This window comes from Ovis aries, chromosome 17 (genome assembly GCF_016772045.2).
Source record: "Ovis aries strain OAR_USU_Benz2616 breed Rambouillet chromosome 17, ARS-UI_Ramb_v3.0, whole genome shotgun sequence".
Taxonomy (NCBI): domain Eukaryota; kingdom Metazoa; phylum Chordata; class Mammalia; order Artiodactyla; family Bovidae; genus Ovis; species Ovis aries.
In genome coordinates this window covers 63,244,715-63,265,565 of record NC_056070.1, presented here as the reverse complement: position 1 = coordinate 63,265,565, position 20,851 = coordinate 63,244,715, and the positions used below count along the sequence as shown (strand labels likewise).

General features: G+C 45.6%; 1 protein-coding gene across 3 annotated transcripts in view; it reads left to right on the top strand.

Annotated features, from left to right (window-relative positions):
- Positions 1–4,451: 4,451 nt before the first annotated feature.
- Positions 4,452–20,851, top strand: part of SPPL3 (signal peptide peptidase like 3) — a 100,064-nt gene continuing 83,664 nt past the window's right edge. Inside the window, exons 1-2 of one of the 3 annotated variants that reach the window (XM_042234693.1) lie at positions 4,452–4,987; positions 6,508–6,762. Coding sequence is in view for 1 of the 3 variants with exons in the window: in XM_027956626.2 (XP_027812427.1) it covers positions 4,965–4,987 (23 nt within the window). In the remaining 2 variants the exon portion in view is untranslated. Of the gene's footprint in view, positions 4,988–5,240; positions 6,763–20,851 lie in introns of those variants that run through there. The other 2 variants (XM_027956626.2, XM_060401278.1) reach the window with 2 other exon arrangements.

The window sequence follows — 20,851 nt, the reverse complement described above, 5'->3', positions numbered from 1 at the left end:
TGTGGGAACTCTCTGAACTTTCCCATCAATTTTTCTGTAAACCTAAAATTGGTCTTAAAAAGTTAAAAAAAAAATCTTTTTAAAGGAACTTATGATCAAAGACTGAAAATGACCTGACACCTAATAAGCTCAGCATGATGTACCTTCCCTCCAATCCTCTGTCTTACCCACATCCCTAAGAGAGATTTCTCTTCCCTTAAGGCTTCTCTTTCTCAATCAAAGAGGAGGTCGTGGGGAACAGGGAGGGATGCTGAATTCGAGATCATGGGAGTCATGGGACTATCAGGTAGAACCAGTTGTTTTGAAACCTGGTTTGCCTTTTCGCTCACTCAAGAATTCATTCCACAAACTTTGAGCTTCTTTCCGCTGAGTTCTGCACTGGGATCTGAATGTGAAACTGGCGACAGGCCACAGTCCCTTTCCACTAGGCGTGCACAGCCCAAGGGAGAGGATGAAAAGTCAATAGGCAGTGACAGTTCACTGTACTAAGTGTTAAAGGACACGGGGGAAACTCAGGGGTCTGTGGGAATGCCAGAGAGGAGTGTCTAACTCGGCCTGGATTTGCCCAAGTGAGACTTTCTGAAGGAGGGGACATAGAACTTAATCATTTCTGACTCTTGCAGCCCCACAGATTGCAGCTGCCCTCCTTTGTGGGATTCTCCAGGCAAAAATACTGGAGTGGGTTGCCATTTCCTCCTCCATGGGATCCAGGGATTGAACCTTCGTCTCCTGCATGGGCAGGCGGATTCTTTACCACTGAGCCACCAGGGAATCCCGAGGAGATGGAAACCAAGCCTCAAGTTTACAACCAGCTGTTAAGAAGCAGAAAGCACAGCCCATTGGAAGCTGCAAGCGGTTCACTCTGTGTGTGTGTGTGTGTGTATTGGAAGGGAGTGTTGGAAAGAGGTGATAAGTGGGCTGGAGAGGCAGGCAGGGACTGGTCAGACCTGAGCCCTTGACCCTCTCAGAAGCAGCACCTACGCAGCCCAGTCAAACCTGGCAATGCCTGCTCCCTGGAGGCTGCACCTGCGGCTGGTGACGCGTCATGGGGAGAGTCATCAAGTCCCTTGAACACACTGGGTAGGAGGAGCAATCCTATAATTACCGTGGTGATAATTAGAGGAACTTCCCTTGCCTCTTTCAACAAAAATTTCACAAGCTGTGGCCCTCTCACCTGTGCAGCGGTGGAGGGTTGGGTGCGGGGAGCCGGGCACCCCTCCTGCAGGGAGCCAGTGCCTGCGTCTCCTGCCAGGCACACCTGACTCCCCGGCTGAGGCCCAGAGGTGCCACGGATACCACCTGGGACCGCTCCAGCTTGGAGCTGAGTGCTGCTGGCAGAAGGACTGAAAGTGACTCCCCAGGTGCCCCAGGCTGGGCAGCCTCCAGCTGATGCACAGACTTGAGATTTACTCTAGCCTGGCCTTCTCCGGAAGGGTTCAAGCCTGCAGCAGTTCTGACCGGCACCTGGAGGTGCCTTCTCCATCTGGGCAACCTTAGCCTGACATACCCCAGCTACCAGTTTCTGGGCGCATACTCCATCTGCCGGGACCACATGCACAGGCTTCCATGGCGTGGGTGTCCTCTGGCCCTGCCCAGTGCTGTTTAGTTCACATGTTTTCCCAAGAGACACTTGGAGGGGCCTCTAGTTTGCATGGAAGAGAAGGAAAACTTTCTTCTCATTTCTCATCCCATACTTTCTCCCAGAACCCTTCTCGCCCCTTTCTTCCAGTGGATTCTTCTCAGGGCCCAGAAGGGTCCCTTTGCTTCTGGGAAGGCCTTGACCTTCTTTCATCAGCACCTCCTGTTCCATCCCTCCAAAACTTGAGTTTTCTCTTGGTTTTGCGTCCTCTGACTCACCGGGAATGAAAGCCCAGGTGAACTGCCCAGGGGCGCAGTGTGTCTTTTTGTTAGTGACATGTCTGATCTGTTTTGTTCTCAGTCTCCAGGGAAGGAGCTTCCTCACCTCCCAAAGCCATTTGTGCCTGTAGCTTCTAGCCTTTTCCAGGGCCCCGATGTCTCACGTTTTTAAGACTCAGAATGACTATGTGTCACATTCAAGGGTACACTTGGCATTCTGTAAGACCATCTGGAAAAGTAGTAAGCGCTAAATGAACATCAAAAATGTAGGCTCTTTGCTTTTCCATCTCCTCATTATATCCACACATCCAGCGCCATTTAGAGCTGGGCAGGTATTTGCAGGGAGAAGGCAATGGCAACCCACTCCAGTACTCTTGACTGGAAAATCCCATGGGCGGAGGAGCCTGGTGGGCTGCAGTCCATGGGGTCGCTAAGAGTCGGACACGACTGAGCGACTTCCCTTTCACTTTTCACTTTCATGCATTGGAGAGGGAAATGGCAACCCACTCCAGTGTTCTTGCCTGGAGAATCCCAGGGACGGGGGAGCCTGGTGGGCTGTCGTCTATGGGGTCGCACAGAGTCAGACACAACTGAAGCAACTTAGCAGCAGCAGCAGCAGGTATTTGCAGGCTGGTATCTTTCTGTGAAAGGTCAGAGGAAGGGACCTTGGTGGTCTGGTATATTCTTGGGGCCCTGCCTCCAAATGTCTGGAGGGAATCTGATCTTATCATCTGGCCCTTTCCCCAGACTCACTGGTGGAGCTTCAGGAAACACACTGAACCCAACTGGTCCTGGTCACCAGCAGTGGGGGAAGGAAGAAGGAGAGATTGCTTCCGAACGAAAAGTACATTTGGCTTTCTCATGAAAGGGTTCCCCTTAGGGAACAGGCAAGCAGCAGATGTATGGGCAATGGCCAACTGATCCATTTGAAGATAGATTCAGGGCGTGGTGTTCCCCCGTAAGGCTGGGCAGGTCCTGGGAAACTGGAGCAGCGCTTGATCCCGGCCTGAAATTGGGCCAGCTGCGGAGGATCTTGAGAATACTGGTTTTGGGTGTGCCAGCTCTGCTACCTGTGGAGAACGGGGGTCTGGGAAGTCTACTGTGTCTGTTGCCCAGGCGTGCTTCTAAAGCCTGGAGCTGCACTGATCATTTTCACTCATGAACATAGTAAGTGGCCGGGAGGCTTAGCTAGGCCCTTCAAAGTCTAGCCTCAGAGCAGTCTTTCAGTCTCTTCTCTGAACACTCCGCAGCAGGAATCATCCATCCCACTCCTGGATCCAAGCTCACTCCAAGCCTTCACATCGTTGGGACTTGCCTCATGTCATTCTCTTTCTAAAGAGTGTCTTTTCTCCTATCAACACGCTCACTCTTTCAGACCACCTCATCAACTCCTAGCAAAGTATTGCCCAGTGCCCCGGGATTCAGTTCATCTCTCCCTCCTCTTGTCTGCTGCTGCTGCTGCTGCTAAGTTGCTTCAGTTGTGTCCGACTCTGTGCGACCCCATAGACAGCAGCCCACCAGGCTCCACCGTCCCTGGGATTCTCCAGGCAGGAACACTGGAGTGGGTTGCCATTTCCTTCTCCAATGCATGAAAGTGAAAAGTGAAAGTGAAGTTGCTCAGTCATGTCAGACTCTTAGCGACCCCATGGACAGCAGCCTACCAGGCTCCCCCGTCCATGGGATTTTCCTGGCAGGAGTACTGGAGTGGGTTGCCATTGCCTTCTCTGTGAATCTGGTCGAGCCCCATTAAATTTTCTTCTGTGTCTGCCTCCAGATGGACTGTTCCCTGAGCTTTGCTCTTGCGTGGTCAGCTCCTTCTCATCCTTCAGGTGTCAGCTGTCACCTTCTCTGCCAGGCCTTCCTTCACCATGGAGACTAGGCTGCACACCCCCTCTACTGTGTCCCATTACCTTGTGTTATCATCTTCATAAAACTTATCAGCATCTGCAAGCACCTTCACTTATTTGTCGGCTTGGGCTATCTGTAAGTCTTTTCCTGTAGAATGTAAGCGCTCAGAGGGCAGACCAGCAGAATGAACTGATACATGGTTGGCACCCAATAAATATCTGTTGATGGATCACATGAAGGCCAGTATGGGGTATTCGACTTGGCCCCTCGAGGACTTGGCACAGAGCCTGGGCGCAATAAAAGCTGGCTGCGTGGAGTTATTTGCTAAACGAATGAATGAACCAACGAGCAGACCAGCTAAGCGAGGCAGCGTCCCGCCTGCTGACTGACAGGTTGACTGACACTTGGGAGCCCGTGGCCAGCAGACTCTTGATGGATGGGTGACAGCTGAGCGGTAGTCAACAGACGCGCACGGGGTTCCTGACTGGCTGGCTGCAGCAGCCCCTCGGAAAGGGGAAGGGAAGAGGGCCCCCCAGAGGCGACCGCCCCGCGTGGGGAGGGGGCGGCACCAAGCGGCGGGAGGCGGCGCAACCGCCAGAAGCCGAGCGAGCAACAGTCGCCTCGAACCGAGGAACCGACGTCTCCGCGCATGGGCCCGGCGCGAGGGGCGGGGCGCGCGCGTCACGTGAGCGTGTTTTGGGCACGTGACCCACGCAGGGCCAAGGCTCACCCCCCGCCCCCTCCTCGCCTCCCCTTGGCGGGTGTGAGCCGAGCGGCCTCGCCTCACCGCCTAGCGCCCCCCTCAGTCGCCGCCGCCTCCGCCTCCGCCCGCCGGCCATGTCCCCGGGCCGCCGCCGCCGCCGCACGAGCGCGGCGCCCCTGCGGCCCAGCGCGCAGTGAGCGCGGGGCCCTCTTGCCGTTCGCCCGCCCCGGGGCCCCCTTGTTCTCAGTGCCGCCGCCGCGCCGCCATGTTGGGTTTAGAGCCGCAGCGGAGCCGCCGCCGCCGCCGCCGGTGAGGGAGGCCGAGAGCGGAGCCCGCCCCGCCCCGGGGCCCAGGGAGCGGGTCCGCCTCGGAGCCCGGCCTCTCCCCGCCAGTCACTTTCCCGGCTCGTCCGCCCGCGGTGTGAGCGAGCGAGCGAGCGCCGGGCCGCGGCCGCGCCTTCCGCTCCCGGCCCGAGCGAGCCCGCCGCCCGTTTGTTCCCCTGCCGCCGGGCCCGGCCCGGCCCGAGCCTGCAGCAGAGCCCTCGAGAGTCAGCGCCATGGCGGAGCAGACCTACTCGTGGTGAGTGCGGGGCTCGGGGAGGCCGGGGCGCGGCGAGGGTGGGGGTCGGGACGCCGGCGCGGCCGGCCGGCGAGGAAGAGGAGGAGGAACAGGTGCGCTTCGGGGGTGGCGGGGGGCTGGGGGCCGCGGCATAGGGGTGCACGCCCCCCTCGCCCCCTGCCGGAGGGGGCGGCTGGCGCTCGCGGAAGGCGGTGAGCGGCCGGGGGCCCGGCGTCCGAGGAGGGGCTTGGAGGAGGCGGCGGCCGCGGCGGATGTCATCTGGTCATGGGCGGAGCAGGTGATGGAGAAAGGGGAGCTTGACCCCGAGGTGGGAAGCCCACGCGAGGGAAATGGATTCCCACGGGCACTCCGGAACCGACCCGAGGCGGGAGGCTGCTGGAAAGGAGGAATGGACAAGGTGGAGAGGGGCGGGTCGGGGCAAAGGCGGGGGGCCACCGGGCCGAGAGGCATCTTCTGAGAACAGGTGATACGAGGTCGAACTTGGAAGTTGTCAGGGAGGAGGAGCCACCTCCACTGGGGCTGCTCCTTACCCCTGGGATGGGGAGTGAAGGGAAGAGTTGGTGAGGTGGGCAGAGGCCCAGACGTGAGCAGAGGAAAGCCGCGGAAGGGGAGAGTCCGGGGAACCCTGGAGGCTACACCCTGCTGAAGAGGTTGGAAGGGGAGCCTGTTTGGATAACTGGATTTTGGAGAGGAAGTCGCTGATGACAGTGGGGCCTGGCAGAAATCTTTGTGAGGGTCGGTACCCTGTTCTGTAGAATAGGACGTAGCCCGGTGCCCTGGGGAAAGTATGGGGATGAAGGAGCTACAAGTCTTGTCCATTTTAAAGAGATTTTTAAAAAGTTATAAAATAGCTTACTAAGAGCTGACAAGCGTACTGTGTAGTTCACGGAGTGAGAACTATACCTGCCCTGGGAAGGGAGGGCTGAGGTTTGGGGCGAGGGGGATGCACCTCCCTTTAGCAGGCTGAGGTGGAATATATGCTGGAGGGGGTTGAAGGAGTGACGATAATATCCATGAGGAGTGGAGTGGAGAGAAAGCGAGAAATGGGATGATGGTAGGTGCAGAGATGGAAAATCTGGTTGCAATCTAGAGCGATTGTTCGAAGATCGTTTTCTCTTGGAAGCCAGTGTGGTTTTTGATAAAACTGTAGGCTTTCCCTTCTTAGAAAAGAGTATAGTGGAGTGGGAAGAGCTTGGCGTTTAGAGTTGGTTTGGACGTCGGGTTCACCTCTTAACTTGCTTTATAAGTCGACAAGACAGTAAGTTCTCCATTCTTTTCCCCTCACCTACAAAACAGAATTATCTTTCTCATAAGCTGTAAGGAGTAAGTGAATTCAGTTTACAAACTACTGGGTAAACTGTAAGGTGCTATACCTTACTACATTATAATTATCTTAGGGGAACAGCAAATAAATGAGTAATACCTGAAAAGAATGGCTTTGGATGAAGGCTTTAACCCAGGGGAGGATTTGTGGTGGCTGGGGTTATGATAAGTGAGGAACGCATTATGTCTTCTCATAGGGAAAGAGGATTGGTGACTGAAGAAGATAATTCAAAAGAGAACTTCAGTTACATGCATACAAAAAAGGAAAAAAAGAAGATAACTTAGAGAAAGCAATGCTAAAGGAAGAATGAAAATCCTAATTAACAATTGTGACAACATATTTTTAAAAAGACGTTTAAACTTCTTTGATTATTTTGAGCAACGGTGAACTGCCTCTCCAATGCACGTGATTCGGAACACCGGATTAGAATTCACGCTTTCTCATGGACAGAGTAAGAAAGCAAGTGCAGGTGCCCCTTGCATGCCTCATCTTGAGCTTCTTAACGCGCTGGCCCCGCTGAGTGTCCTGATGGCCGCCCTGCTGTCTGTAGCCTGCTGTAGAGGGGCTGTGGATGGTTCAGAGAGTAAGCGTAGCAGCCGGGAAGTGGGGATAGTGAGAGTGTTTTACTAGGTACTAGGTAGGCCACATTCTTGTGTGATGTTGGACGGCTCTGCTAGTTAAGGTGGTGGGGGGAGACTGTTGAAAAGCGGAGGTGTTTTGTGAAGTTTGACACTCTATAAGATTTATCCTCCTGAATACTTGCTTCAAGCTCAGGTCCCTTAATTTGCTTTAAGGTGAAGAAAGAAGCTCCATGAAATCAGAACGCTTAGCTCCTCACCTTAAGCACGTTTTGAGATGGAGAAAGTTTTTACATTATCTTGAGAGAGAGAGTTGGGAAACCAGGCATCATCTTGAGAAAGGGGAGAGAGGATTGGGAAACGAGGCAGCTTTCTTCCTGACTGGTTCTTCCCAAGTCAGTCGGGGGGTGGGGGGGTGATATAAAGAGCCAGCCATGTGGCATTTAACATATACACTCAGTTGATTCTCACAAGTACCTGAGGCAGGTGATCTTTCTCTTATAGAGGAAGAAACTTAGGCTCAGGAGCCCAAATGATTTGTCCAAGATACTTCACCTGTGATGCTTGTTTTTAGGACATGAATTCTCCATCATTTTATTCATGTTCATTGAACTATTAAGTTCAATGAGAACTTAATATTCAATGAGAACTGAACTATTGAGCATATTAAGCATGGAAAAGGTAATCTCAAAGTACGTGCAAACCTTTTTGGATTGTCTTGTCATATTGGAATATCTTTGTCGCTGTTCCGTTGGTTTGTGTAAACAGTCAAGAGTTGATTTTTTTGAAAATAGTCTTGCACTTTATTTGTATGTGGCCTTTAGGAAAGTCAGCCTTTTGGAGACTACTGTGCTATGGATTTGTCTGAAGATGGAGTCAGTGAAAAATGCAGGAACATTCGAAAATAGGTTCCTTTAGGGTTTTTGTGAGGCAGACATGTAAGTTGTAAGAGAAAATTGGCCTTGAGTTGATGATTGTGGAAGCTCAGTGGCGAGTCCATTTATCCTGTATACGTTTTACATGTTGAAATTTTTCACGGTAGTTTTTTTTTTTTTTTTTTAAGAAAGCCCCTACACATATGTTTATGCTGTTCTCTGGTTTCTTGTGCCTGCTTTTTTTCCTAGCAAATTCAGTCAGTTCTGTTACCCAGCTGTGATGCGTTTTCTGACCACCCCGGCTGAAAGTGAGCTCTTTCTTTTAGACACTTGTTCTATCTGCCTTACTTCTTCTTTTCACATGTGAATACCTAGTCTCCTCACTGGATGGTAAGCTTTTTGATCAGCAAGGTGTTTTTACCTGCTCCGTTTCCGACCTGGGCAGGTTCACCCCTCCTTAGGTAACTTGGTGGTCCCCCACTCCTGAGAGGTCACCATATTGATGCCAAACTTGGTGTGGACACCTGATCAGCATAGTACATACAGCCCAGAACTCCTGGGCTCAAGCGATTCTCCACCCTCAGCCTCCTGAGTAGCAGGGACTACGGGTACACGCCACCGAGCCCAGCTAAGCTTTTTGAAGGTCTGTTGTTACGTTGCTAAGTCTTGTCTGATTCTTTGCGACCCCTTGGCTATGGGATTTCCCAGGCAAGGATACTGGAGTGCATTGCTATGCCCTCTTTCAGGGCATCTTCCAGACCGAAGGATCTCCATTGGCAGGTGGATTCTCTACCACTGAGCCACCAGGGAAACCCAAGCTTTTTAGGGTTAGGATGCAATCCCATTAACTTTTGTCCTCTAGCGCCCAGCACTTTGTCTTGCCTATGGCTCGTGCTTAGTAATTACTGAACGATTGAATATATAGGTTTTCAGGGTGGTTCATCCTTTGTTGAAAGGATAAGTGTCAGGGGCAGATCCAGAACGTTTACACCAGGATGTTTATAGGTGTTGTCCCTGGGAGAGCTTGACTTTGGATCTCAGTACTGCCACTTCCTTCCTGGGCTGAATGTCATAAAGTATCTACCTCTCTGCTCAGTTTTCCACCTCCCCTTTTTCATGCAGCCAAGCCTCAAGATCGTTTTTAAAATCAAAACCCAGAAAATAATCCTTTCCTGTGCACAGGTTTCCTGACTATATTCTAGAGGGAGTAGAATACGTTTTCTTAATATCAGTTCAAGCCTAAACATTAATCTAACTTCCTCAACCAAAATACCAAGTAGGTTATTTTGTTAATGTCACCAGTATCCTATTAACTGCCAACTTCAATAAAAAATTTTTCACACTGAAAAAAGAAAAAAATGTAAGGGGAAGCTGCAGACGGCTGAATTTTGTAAACTTATAGTTACAAAAGAAAGCTTCTGGTGACTTAGTTCCCTGGTGTCTCAGTGCTGTCAGAGTGAGGGTACCGTCCCTTAATAGTTTTAAATAAAAACGATTGACAGAAGTTAAAATAATTGGTAGTAACAGCACAGTCTTTATCACGATCAACCGCAAGGTGCTCCTTGTCTCGTTTTTATTCATAAACACTGAGGAAATAAAATAATGCACGTGAAAACACACGTTGAAGGTGCAAACTAGAGTTTCATTAATTTGAGAAAAACACCTTGCTCAGTGTATATTTATGAGCAGTTGTTGTAGTGTAAGGTGGGGGAGAAACATCCTTCTCTCTCGATGGAGTCCCTGCAGTACTTGTGTATAACTGCTCTCGGTAAAAATCATTCATGTTAGGGCTAATCTTGGTGCAAGCAGGGGTTGGGGCCGGGAAGTGAGCCCGTGTGAACCTCATTCAGATGAATTTGTTATCAAAGTATTGGTAGTATATCATAATTTGTTGTGTTTTCTGTGTGCTGCGGCTTTAGAAGCATTGATCGATAAGGAAACCAAGGCTCAAGGGTATAAGTAACTTGCCCAAGTATATAAATGGAAAAATGGTTCTAAGTCTAGACTGTCGGACACCAGAATTCTAACACTGACTGTGTGCTGCTTTGTCCATAGTCACTACTCTCAGCCAACCCTCTTCTGCTTGAATATCTTTTTAGTCTCCGCACTGGTTCCCTCCATTCTCTGCACAACCACCATCCATTCTCCTGAGTAGTCTTCTGACAGCCTGATTCAGGTCACCTCAGTCCTCTGTTCAAAACTCTTCAATGGCTTTTGGCCACATTAGAATAGAATCCTTAATGGGGCTCCTCACATTTTGTGTGTGTTTTTGAAGGATGTCAGTAAACCAGAAGTTACACAGATGAAAGTCTTTCTCGTTTGGTGCTCTGTCCAGTGCCTGGCATAGGATAGGTGGTTTGGCAAATATTAATATTTACTGAACAGATGAATGTGCATAGCTCCACCTGGGCTGCCTGTCTGAAGATCTGCTCTGAGGACTGCATTATACTGGGGTGAGATGTTGTTGTGATAAAGGACATCGTTATGTCAGAGGCTTGTGAATAATGCTAAAACCGGAGAGTGGAAAACAAGGTGGCTCTCTGGAGCAAATGGAAGCTGCGTCTGTTTTGGATTTCTGTTACGTATCACGATCTCTGTTGGCATCATATCTGATTGTGCATTGTGATCATTGCATCTGCTGAAAGTTTTCCAGAGAGAAACTATTTACTTGAAGATGTGTGAGCAGCATTGTAGACTTTAGACTTGGTTTTATTTTTAAAACATGTTTTGCCTGTAGTTACAGTGCTGTAGTAGTAATGTTTTGGTGATACATGATTCAAGCTAAAATTAGCCAAAGCTAAGACTATGAATTTGTATTGAAATAATTTTCCTTAGTGTTTCATATAAAGCCTTGGGGAGGGGGAGAGCTGAAGAGTTAGTAACCATGTCAGCCTGTAATTTATCAAGAATTAAAATCCCTACTGTTCAAGCATTTCTCAAAATACATTTCAGTAATCATTTACTTTAGAGATATAAATGCCTCTGTGTTGAGGTATTACGTAGTTCTGTATAACTGTATTTTACTTTAACATTAGTAACTTAGTTTTCATCATTTTTACCTGTCTCATTAAGCCATCCTATGAAAAATCGAGGATGTCCTGAGAGTGTCTCGTGAGGTCCTGTTCTAGTTGGCTATGTTTAGCACCTGAAATTTTTATGTGATTGCTGTCCCTGACAGAGCCATAAGTATAATTTGATTTTTCAGAATTCTATATTTTCTGGAGTTTAATGATTCCTTCTTAGGATTTAAAGGAAAGTAGTGGTTTTATTTGTTGTATGTATAAATCAAGAAACGTTAGCAACTTTGAGTTTCTGTGGGTTATTTCCTAATCCTCACTTAAAGAATTAGAGGCAGAGTGTGCCTCTTCTGGAATTTTTAACCCCTTGGGTATCTAGAGGAGCTCCAGGTGATCAAATTCAATTTTACAGGGAAAATCTACAGTTAGTTCCCATGATGCTCACAATGAATTACCTCTCAGATTTTGTTAATAGGTCTCATTAGAGCCACAGCTTAAAATAAAGCAGACGCACTCATTTGCCATGATAAGACTAGACTGAGCTCCTCTGAAAAAGTTAGGTTTTTAAATACTTTTAAGGCATTAGTCTGAATATGCATTAGTCTAATAGAGACCTAATAGAAAATCCTATTTCTGGGTTTGTTCAGTTCACTCTATCTTGGAAAGAAAACTTGATAATCTGTTTTGGAGTTCCAGGTTTGATATGATGAAGAGCCGCTAGAGGATTTTTTTAAAGGCACTAAAGTAGAGGTGTGTCTTGATTGTTTTTTACATGTGTGTAAATTATACTGAATATAAGTGATCACTCATTAAATTTTATTTGAAACCCTAAGATAGGGTCTAATTCTGTTCTGGTTTCTTTAAATTGATAAATCTTTAGTTGGAGGGTGATTTTCATTTCTTGATTCAGTTGAGTTGCTCAGTCATGTCTGACTCTTTGCGACCCCATGAACTGCAGCACACCAGGCCTCCCTGTCCATCACCAACTCCCGGAGTTTACACAAACATGTCCATTGAGTTGGTGATGCCATCCAACCATCTCATCCTCTGTTGTCCCCTTCTCCTCCTACCTTCAATCTTTCCCAGCATCAGGGTCTTTTCAAATGAGTCAGTTCTTCGCATCAGGTGGCCAAAGTATTGGAGTTTCAGCTTCAACATCAGTCCTTCCAGTGAACATTCAGGACTGATTTCCTTTAGGATGAACTGGTTGGATCTCCTTGCAGTCCGTGGGACTCTCAAGAGTCTTCTCCAACACCACAGTTCAAAAGCATCAATTCTTCGGTGCTCAGCTTTCTTTATAGTCTAACTCTCACATCCATGCATGACTGCTGGAGAAACCATAGCCTTGACTAGATGGGACTTTGTTGGCAAAGTAATGTTTCTGCTTCTTAATATGCTGTCTAGGTTGGTCATAACTTCCCTTCCAAGAAGTCTTTTAATTTCATGGCTGCAGTCACCATCTGCAGTGATTTTGGAGTCCCCTAAAATAAAGTGTGCCACTGTTCCCATCTAGTTGCCATGAAGTGATGGGACTGGATGCTGTGATCTTAGTTTTCTGAATGTTGAGCTTTAAGCCAACTTTTTCACTTTTCTCTTTCACTTTCATCTTTGATTAACTGGTTCAATCCCTGGGTCAGGAAGATCCCCTGGAGGGAGGGCACGGCAACCCATTCTAGTATTCTTCCCTGGGGAATGTATGGACTGAAGAGCCAGGCAGGCTACAAATACAGTCCATAGGGTCACATGGAGTCGGATGTGACTGAAGCAACTTGGCACGCAGGCACAGTCTTGTGTTAGTCCCAGTGTTGAATTTTGTACAGTGGTTATTAATGCCTGTCCTACTCCACAGGGTTATTGCCAGTATTCAGTGAGATAATATATGTGAAAAGGCTTTGAAAATTGGTGCATGCAATATAAAAGCAAGTTATTTGTTCTCTACGTTTTTAGACCCAAATTGGCTCCAGGTAGTGTTCCTCACTGCAGAAAAGATTTTCCTTTTTCTAAAAACATGTTTTAAAATGGAAGTATAGTTGATTTACAGCATTATTGGTTTCAGCTGTACAACATAGTGATTTAATGATTTAATATTTGTGTAGATTATACTCCATTTACAGTTGTTACAAAATATTGGCTATATTCCTTGTGCTGTACTGTATATCCTTGTAGGTTATTTGTTTGATGCATAGTAGCTTCTACTTCTTCATCCCCTATCCCTTTCTTGTCCCTCCCCACAAAAAAGTTTTCTTGTTTCACAATTTAACCAACATTTAAACTTTGAGATGTTTATTCTAGTGAGAATTCTGTGGAAATGTTTGAATAATGCTGCATAAAAAGAACTAGAAATGTTAGTTTGTAAGTTGTCATTGATTTCAGTTGTTGCCTTTGAAATGTGTTATAAGTGAAACGCTAGCTGGCCCATTTCTGACTCATTGAGACACCATGGACCATAACCCTGCCAGGCTCCTCTGTCCATGGAATTCTAAAGGGAAGAATACTGGAGTGGGTTGTCATTTCCTTCTCCAGGGGATTTTCCCAACCCAGGGATTGAACCCAGATCTGCATTGCAGGCGGACTCTTTACCATCTAAGCCACGAGGGAGGTCTTGGTGTTGTAAGGTCATCTTTTAGTAACAAGTTTCACAGTCCACTACTACTTAACCAGAAAACAAGAAAATTTGTGACTTGAGTTAAAGTTAAATTTTTTTTGTAAGTTTATTTTATTTTGATCTTTTGAAGGTAGTTTTCTTCATAATCGTGGATAATACTCTTCTTTGCCTGTTTTTTGTTTTTGTTTGAAGTGCACAGGAAATTTTTCTACCTTACAATGCCTGAGGAGGGCCTGTGAGCGGTGGGTTATCTGTTTTCCTCACTCTTCACGTTTGCCAGGCACACCCACTTCCCTCTGTCTGAGGGCCTCAGGCTTGGGCTTCACTCTTGACCTAAATAGGACATGTGTAGCCAAGTTTTGTTAATTGTTTCTTGAACCTGGTTATACACATTTGACCTAAGTATAGTGCATGATTTTTTGTTGTTTCCTTGTCTTAATTTTTGCCCAGAATAGTCTAGCTTGGCTTTCCAAATTTGACTAAATCTTCAGGCCTTGCCTGACAGTCTTAACTTTTAAACCTTTGACTGTATGCTCTGGTTTTGTAAATGCCCAGAAATGTACATTCATTTCTCAGAAGTGCTTGCAAAAATACTCCTGTTAGAAATATAAGCTAGTTTTAGAGAATGAATTCTCTTACCTATGCCCCTGAGTACAAGCACTAATATCTTAAAAACATTAAGGCTTAATACCTTAAAAACAGTTTCAAACCTAACTTCATAGGGCTCAGTTGAGTCTTATCACAGGAATACTTCCTGGTACCACAGGTGGGATAGCTGAAGGGAGAGTACAGAGAGGACAGAATGAGAGACTCGAGTTGAGCCCTGGGATACTCAGTTGGGAAATGGAGGAAAGAAGAGTAGTCAAGAGATGCTTCCTCAGAGGTAGGGTAATTAGCAAGGTGTGATGGTGACAAAAGGCTCAGGGAATCTTCAGGGGCAGCAGCGCAAAAAGTGTCAGGACCAAAGAGAATGAAGGAAATCGGGCTGTGGAATTGGCAAAGGAAGGCATTCCTGAAAGTGCGCTAATAAAGATCAGAGTAGAGGGGCTGAAAACCAAATTAGGAGTGGACAGTGAAGAAATAAAGGCATCCTTTGGGTACTGGCCACTTGTTTGAGAGATGAGATGTGAAAGACAAGGAAGGAGGATGGTTGATAGAGACAGCAGAGTCATTAGGGTCTTTTGTTTTTATTTTATGTAAGGGAGAGAATTGTGTATCTGAAGCCAAGGAGGAGAAATTGATCTTGGGAAGAAATTGTTTTGGTTTTCTTTTCTTTTTTTTTTTTTTTACTGTAGTTTAGAGATTTTTTTTTTTAACTCATGGATTTCAGTTAGGAGTTGTGAAGAGGACTCAATGGGGAATGAATGCTGTGTCATGTACATATAGTCTGTTTCTGTTGATCTTTGCTTGTTGCTTGTTTGGATTGTATTGCATTTGAATTCTTAGGGTTTTTTTAAATTGCCTACAGAGTAAAATCCAGTCTTCGGTCTGATTGTCACAATAACCTGGCCTTTTAACCCTATTGTCCTGTATCTTTAAAATTTGTTGTTTCTGCCAGGCTGGATTACTCACTGGTTCCCCTTTTCTTTAAGCTGGCTGGTGTACCTGGTTAGCCTTTCCCTGTCTTTCAAGGTCCAGCTGAAATGCCGTCCTCTTGTTACAGCCTTCTGATTGGCCCAGGAGAAATATTTTTCTGATGCCTGCACTTCTTTATCTGATCCTGTCAGATAGCTGTGCTTTTACGATTTTCTGACCTTGTATTGAATGTATTTATGTGGCTCTCTTCCCACCTTGGCGGTGAACTCTGGAAAGGTAGGATCAGAGTCATTAATTTCGCGGTTTAAGGATCTGTAATACATAATAGATGATCAGGTTTTTTATTTTCCTCCAACGAATGATTACCTTAGCGGTGAAGTTTGTCAGGTGCAGGATTTTAGAGTAGAATGTGCCCTTAAAAATAAAACGTCAGGGCACATAGAAGAGAAAGCGATACTTGCCTGATGTCTCATTGCTCTTTGAAGAAAATACAAGAGAATTGTTACTGTTAAGTTGGGTCACCTGTTGTGGCCAGATGTACCTGACTTCCTAATATCCATTCAGCACATAGAGAATGAAAGTGGCTCAGCCTGGGAACTGAACTCCCAAGGGAGACATTTACAGAGGACCATAGGTCCTTTAGTCATCTTCGTTCATCTCCAGTCCTCAACGCCCACACACTGACTGCTGTGTGTGTATAATTCTCCCAGATCGGCACTTGTTACGTATGTGACATATAGGACACACACGAATCGGCACTTGTTACATATGTGACATATAGGACACGTATGAACCGGCACTTGCTACATATGTGACGTATAGGACACGTATGACACACACACAAGTAGAGGAGCTCTGCTATTTTGTTTCTGCAGTTAGCAAAACAGTTTTGGGGAAATTCTTCTCAAATGAAGATAGTTTGCAGGAAACTTCGTTGAGAGCTCAAAGCTATATGGATACTACTTTCTGAATAATTTAACATTTTCTCTCTCGTTACTATTTCAGAAATTCATATTTTTTGTGTTTAAGCTTCTGTTTAAAAAGTTAATGTTTTTAAAGATAGAAACTTACATTTCATCTTTTTCCTGTTTCTGAAAGACTGTTAACTTTTTTTTTGTTTTTTGTTTAATAATTCTTCAGAATGGCAATTAGAGAGTTGTAATTTTAATTTTCAAAATGTATTGGAGTATTGTTGATTTAAAATTGTGTGTTTCTGCTGTACAGCAGAGTGAATCAGTTATACATACATCCGCTCTTTTTTTAGATTCTTTTCCCATATAGGTCATTACAGAGTTTTAAGAAGTTCCCTGTGCTGTACAGTAGATCCTTATTGGTTATCTATTTTATATAAAATAGTGTGTCAATCCCAGTCTCCTAATTTATCCCTTCCGCCCTGATAGCCATAAGTGTTCTATGTCTGTGGCTAATTTTGTTTTGTAAATAAGTTCATTTGTACCATTTTTTTAGACTCCTTATATAATCAATATCATATGATATTTGTCAGAAAGGGCAATTTTAAAAGATCTCCTGGATTGGTGTGTGCATGTTTTAAATTTCATAGATACAGTAGTGCGTCAGTCTTAGGTCAGAATTAACTAACCTAGTCGTATGGAATAGGCATAAACCTGAAGTTTGGGCAACTAGGAGCTTGTTTTGAACCTTTGCATTCTGTGCAGTGGTGAAAAATAACCTACAGGCCTAAGGATGATCTGTTAGCTCAGCTAGCAGAAGTTCTGGCTTTCATGAATAGCAGAAGTTCTAAAAGCTGAACTTAAGGTTATCGTGAACTTAGACAGGAATTACAGGTAGGAGAGAAGTACATAGCAGTGGACAGCAGTGGCTAACAGACATGATTGGACAGTGGAAGCAAAGGCAGAGGCTAGAGACTCAGGAAGCTTCCAGTAGTGAGACCAAATGGTCCAGTGCCAGCTACTAGAGGATAGGAAACTAAACCAGAGTCATTGTATACAAAGGTACCCAAGGCTCCATGGAGCTCTGGAAATTCAGATCTGTGCCTCAGTTTAGACTTGAGTTTATAATGAGTCAGCATCTTTAGCCTGTCCCATAGCTGTTGAAAGCATCTGGTTTGAGCGTCACAGCTAGAAACCTTGAAGACATTCTTGATTTTCATCAAACATGTCAGTAAGTCCCGATGACGGAGATACCTTTGTGCATGCATGCCAAGTTGCTTCAGTCATGTCTGACTCTTTGCAGCCCCATGGATTACAGCCCACCAGACCCCTCTGTCCATGGGATTTTCCAGGCAAGAAGACTGGAGTGAGTTGCGATGCCCTCCTCCAGGGGATCTTCCCAACCCAGGAATCAAACCCTCGTCTCTTAGGTCTCCTGCATTGGCAGGTGGGTTCTTTACCAATAGTGCCACCTGTGAAGCCCTTTGTAATTATATATTACATGTATATAACTTAAAAAATTTGCCTCCTCTTTGTTATCTTTGTTCCTGAATGACCCTTCGTGTTCTCTTAGAACACTTCACTGCCTCTTTAACAGCTGTTGTTTGTTTCCTTGTTTATATCCCTGTAAAGTTTTGAGGATGTAGGTTATACTTGGTTCATATCTTTATCCCTAGTGGGATATAGTGCATAGTTTATTTAAATTAGTATTATTCCATTTTTCATTTTTAAAAATAAAAATCCTAAAATAATAAAATTAGTAAGATGAAAGAGTGTGTAACATCTTAAGTTGTTCTCAACCTTTAGTTTAAGAGGTTAAAGGGACAAGCATTAAAATTTGAGATACATAGGTCATTTTCTTAAGCTGAGTAAATTAAACTATTTTTATTCAAGGTGTTAAGCTGGACCTACCTTGATAATCACTTTCTTTCATGGAACTTCTTCAAAATACCGTGGGAGAATTGGTTACTGTATTAGTTTAATATCACCACCATAATACTGCATACCAAATTGCCCCAAAACTCAGTGCTTAAAATAGCCATTGATCTGCACGTTGACTTGGGCAACTTTGCTCTTGGCTTCAGATCTGTCAGTCAGCTGGGTGGCTCTGCTCCATGTGTGCTCAGTTTGGAGCTCAGGCTGAATGGGCAGCAGCTGCCCAAGGGAAGTTCTCATGACAGTGGCAGAAGCTCAGCAGGGCACATGGAAACGTGCAAGACTTGCTGAAGCTCAGGAGTGGCACACTGCCATTTGTCCTTCATTCTTGCAGCCAGAACAAGTCCTGTGGTGGAACTCGAAGACAAGGAGCCACAAAACTAGACCTTGCCCATTTGGTGGGAGGAGCTGCAAAATCACAGGGCTGAGGAGTAGATTTGGGAAGGAGATCCAACCAGTCCATTCTGAAGGAGATCAGCCCTGGGATCTTTCGAAGGAATGATGCTAAAGCTGAAACTCTAGTACTTTGGCCACCTCATGCGAAGAGTTGACTCATTGGAAAAGACCCTGATGCTAGGAGGGATTGGGGGCAGGAGGAGAAGGGGAGGACCGAGGATGAGATGGCTGGATGGCATCACCGACCCGATGGACATGAGTTTGAGTGAACTCCGGGAGTTGGTGATGGACAGGGAGGCCTGGCGTGCTGCGATTCATGGGGTCGCAAAGAGTCGGACATGACTGAGCGACTGAACTGAACTGAGGCATTTGGGCCGGTAATGGCAGTCAGTCATAATTGAAATTTTTTCTTTCTTTTTGTGTGGCTAGCTATCACTTGTTGCTTCTATTCTAAATGAAGCATTTCGTATAGGTCCCTTTCTGGAGCATTATGGTTTTCATTCTAATGTTTTACTTTTTTATAATGGGTTTATTGAGATAAAATTCACGTACTATTGTTCAGTCAGTAAGCCGTGGCTGCAGCACACCAGGCTTCCCTGCCCTTCACCATCTCCCTGAGCTTGCTCAAACTTATGTCCATTGAGTCGGTGATGCCATCCAACCATCTCATCCTCTGTCACCGTCTTCTCCTCCTGCCGCCAATCTTTCCCAGCATCAGGGTCTTTTCCAATGAGTCAGTTCTTCGCATCAGGTGGCCAAAATATTGGAGCTTCAGTATCAGTTGTTCCAACGAATATTCAGGGTTGATTTCCTTTAGGATTGACTGGTTTACTCTCCTTGCTGTCCAAGGGATTCTCAAGAGTCTTCTGCAGCACCACGATTGGAAGGCATCAGTCCTTCGGTGCTCAGCCTTCTTTATGGTGCAACTTTCACATCCATACATGACTACGGGAAAAACCATAGCTTTGATTATACAGACTTTTGCTTTCAAAGTGATGTCTCTGCTTTTTAATACAGTGTCTAGGTTTGTCATAGCTTTTCTTCCAAGGAGCAGGTGTCTTTTAATTTCATGGCTGCAGTCACATACTATGCTATACAATTCACTAGTTTAACGTGTACAACCCAGTGGTTTTTTGTACATTCACAGAGTTGTGCAACCATGACTACAATCAATTTTAGAACTTTTTTTTCGCCCCCAAAGAAACTCTGTACCTGTTAGCAACTCCTTCCTTCCCTTTTCCCCAGCCCTGGCAGCCTCTAATCTGCTTTTGGTTTCTGCAGACTTGTCTGTTTCATATAATCATGGAATAATAAACTAGTGTCTCCTGACTGACTCTGCTTAGCGTCGTGTCTTCAGAGCCCATCATGTTGTAGCGTGTGCTGGTGCTTCATTCTTCTTTATCGCCAGGTGGCCTTCGGTCGCATATGTATGCACCACATTCTGTTTACACACAGTATAGTTGTCGGGTTGCTTCCACTTTTTGGCTATTATGTACAATAATGTTGTGAGCATTCATGTAAAAGCTTTAGTGAAGACACATGTTTCCATTTCTCTTGGGTAGATACCTAGGAGTGGAATTGCTGGCTCTTAGGGTTTCTGGGTTCTGACATTTTGAGGAACTGCCAAACAGTTTTCCAAAATGGCTGCACCATTTTTTATTCCCTTAGCAGTGTATGCGGGTTCTGAGCTCCAAGTCCTCACCAGTTCTTCTCACTGCCCATCTTTCTCGGCATTTACTTATTCGGCTGCGTCAGGTCTCAGCTGTGGCATGTGGAATCTTTGTTGCATCATGCAGATCTTCTCTTGTGGCTCTTGGGCTTAGTTACCCTGTGTCATGTGGGATCTTCGTTCCCTGGCCAGAGATGAACCCGAGTCTTCTGCATAACAAGGTGGATTCTTAACCTCTGGACCACCAGGGAAGTCCCTCATTGTCCCTCTTTAATTATAGACATCTCAGTGAGTGTGAAGTGGTTTTGTGTAATTTATGTTTAAGGATTTATAGAAGAGGAAGGAAATGGTGGGTTTAGAATGTTACATCTGTATGTTCTTAACAGTTTAGTACCAAAATTGAACCTTAGTTTTAGTCACCTGAAAATCTAGCATTGAGGGAAAAAATGTAATCTTTTGACTCACAGATTTTTCTTCCTACTCCTTGTTTCTTTTACATGCTAGAATAATTTAGGAAGAAAGGAGCCTCAGGTGATTGTTAAACTAGTTACTTACCTCTGGGTCTGTGAGGGACCAGATGACTCTGGCAACCTGCTGCATTGTCAGTAGTCATGGGACTGGTTTAATGACTGAAGTTGTTGTTGTTTGTATGGGTGGGGGTGAGGCTCCAGATCTCTTTTTGCCAGGAAAGTAATCATTGGAGGAGTTAGTTGTGAAATTCTAGGGCAGCACTGTCCAGTAAAAATATAATATGAGGAACATATATGATTTAAACTCCAGCTGTAGCCAAATTAAAAGGTAACAATCAATAGGTGAAATTAACTTTAATAATATCACTTATATATTTAATATTATATATCTCAATATATAGGACTTCCCGGTGGCTTCAGTGTTACAGAACCTGCCTGCCAATGTAGGAGAAGGGAGAGATGCAGGTTTGATCCCTAGGTCGAGACGTTCCCATAGAGAAGGAAATGGCACTCCACTCCAGTATTCTTGCCTGAGAAATCCCATGGAA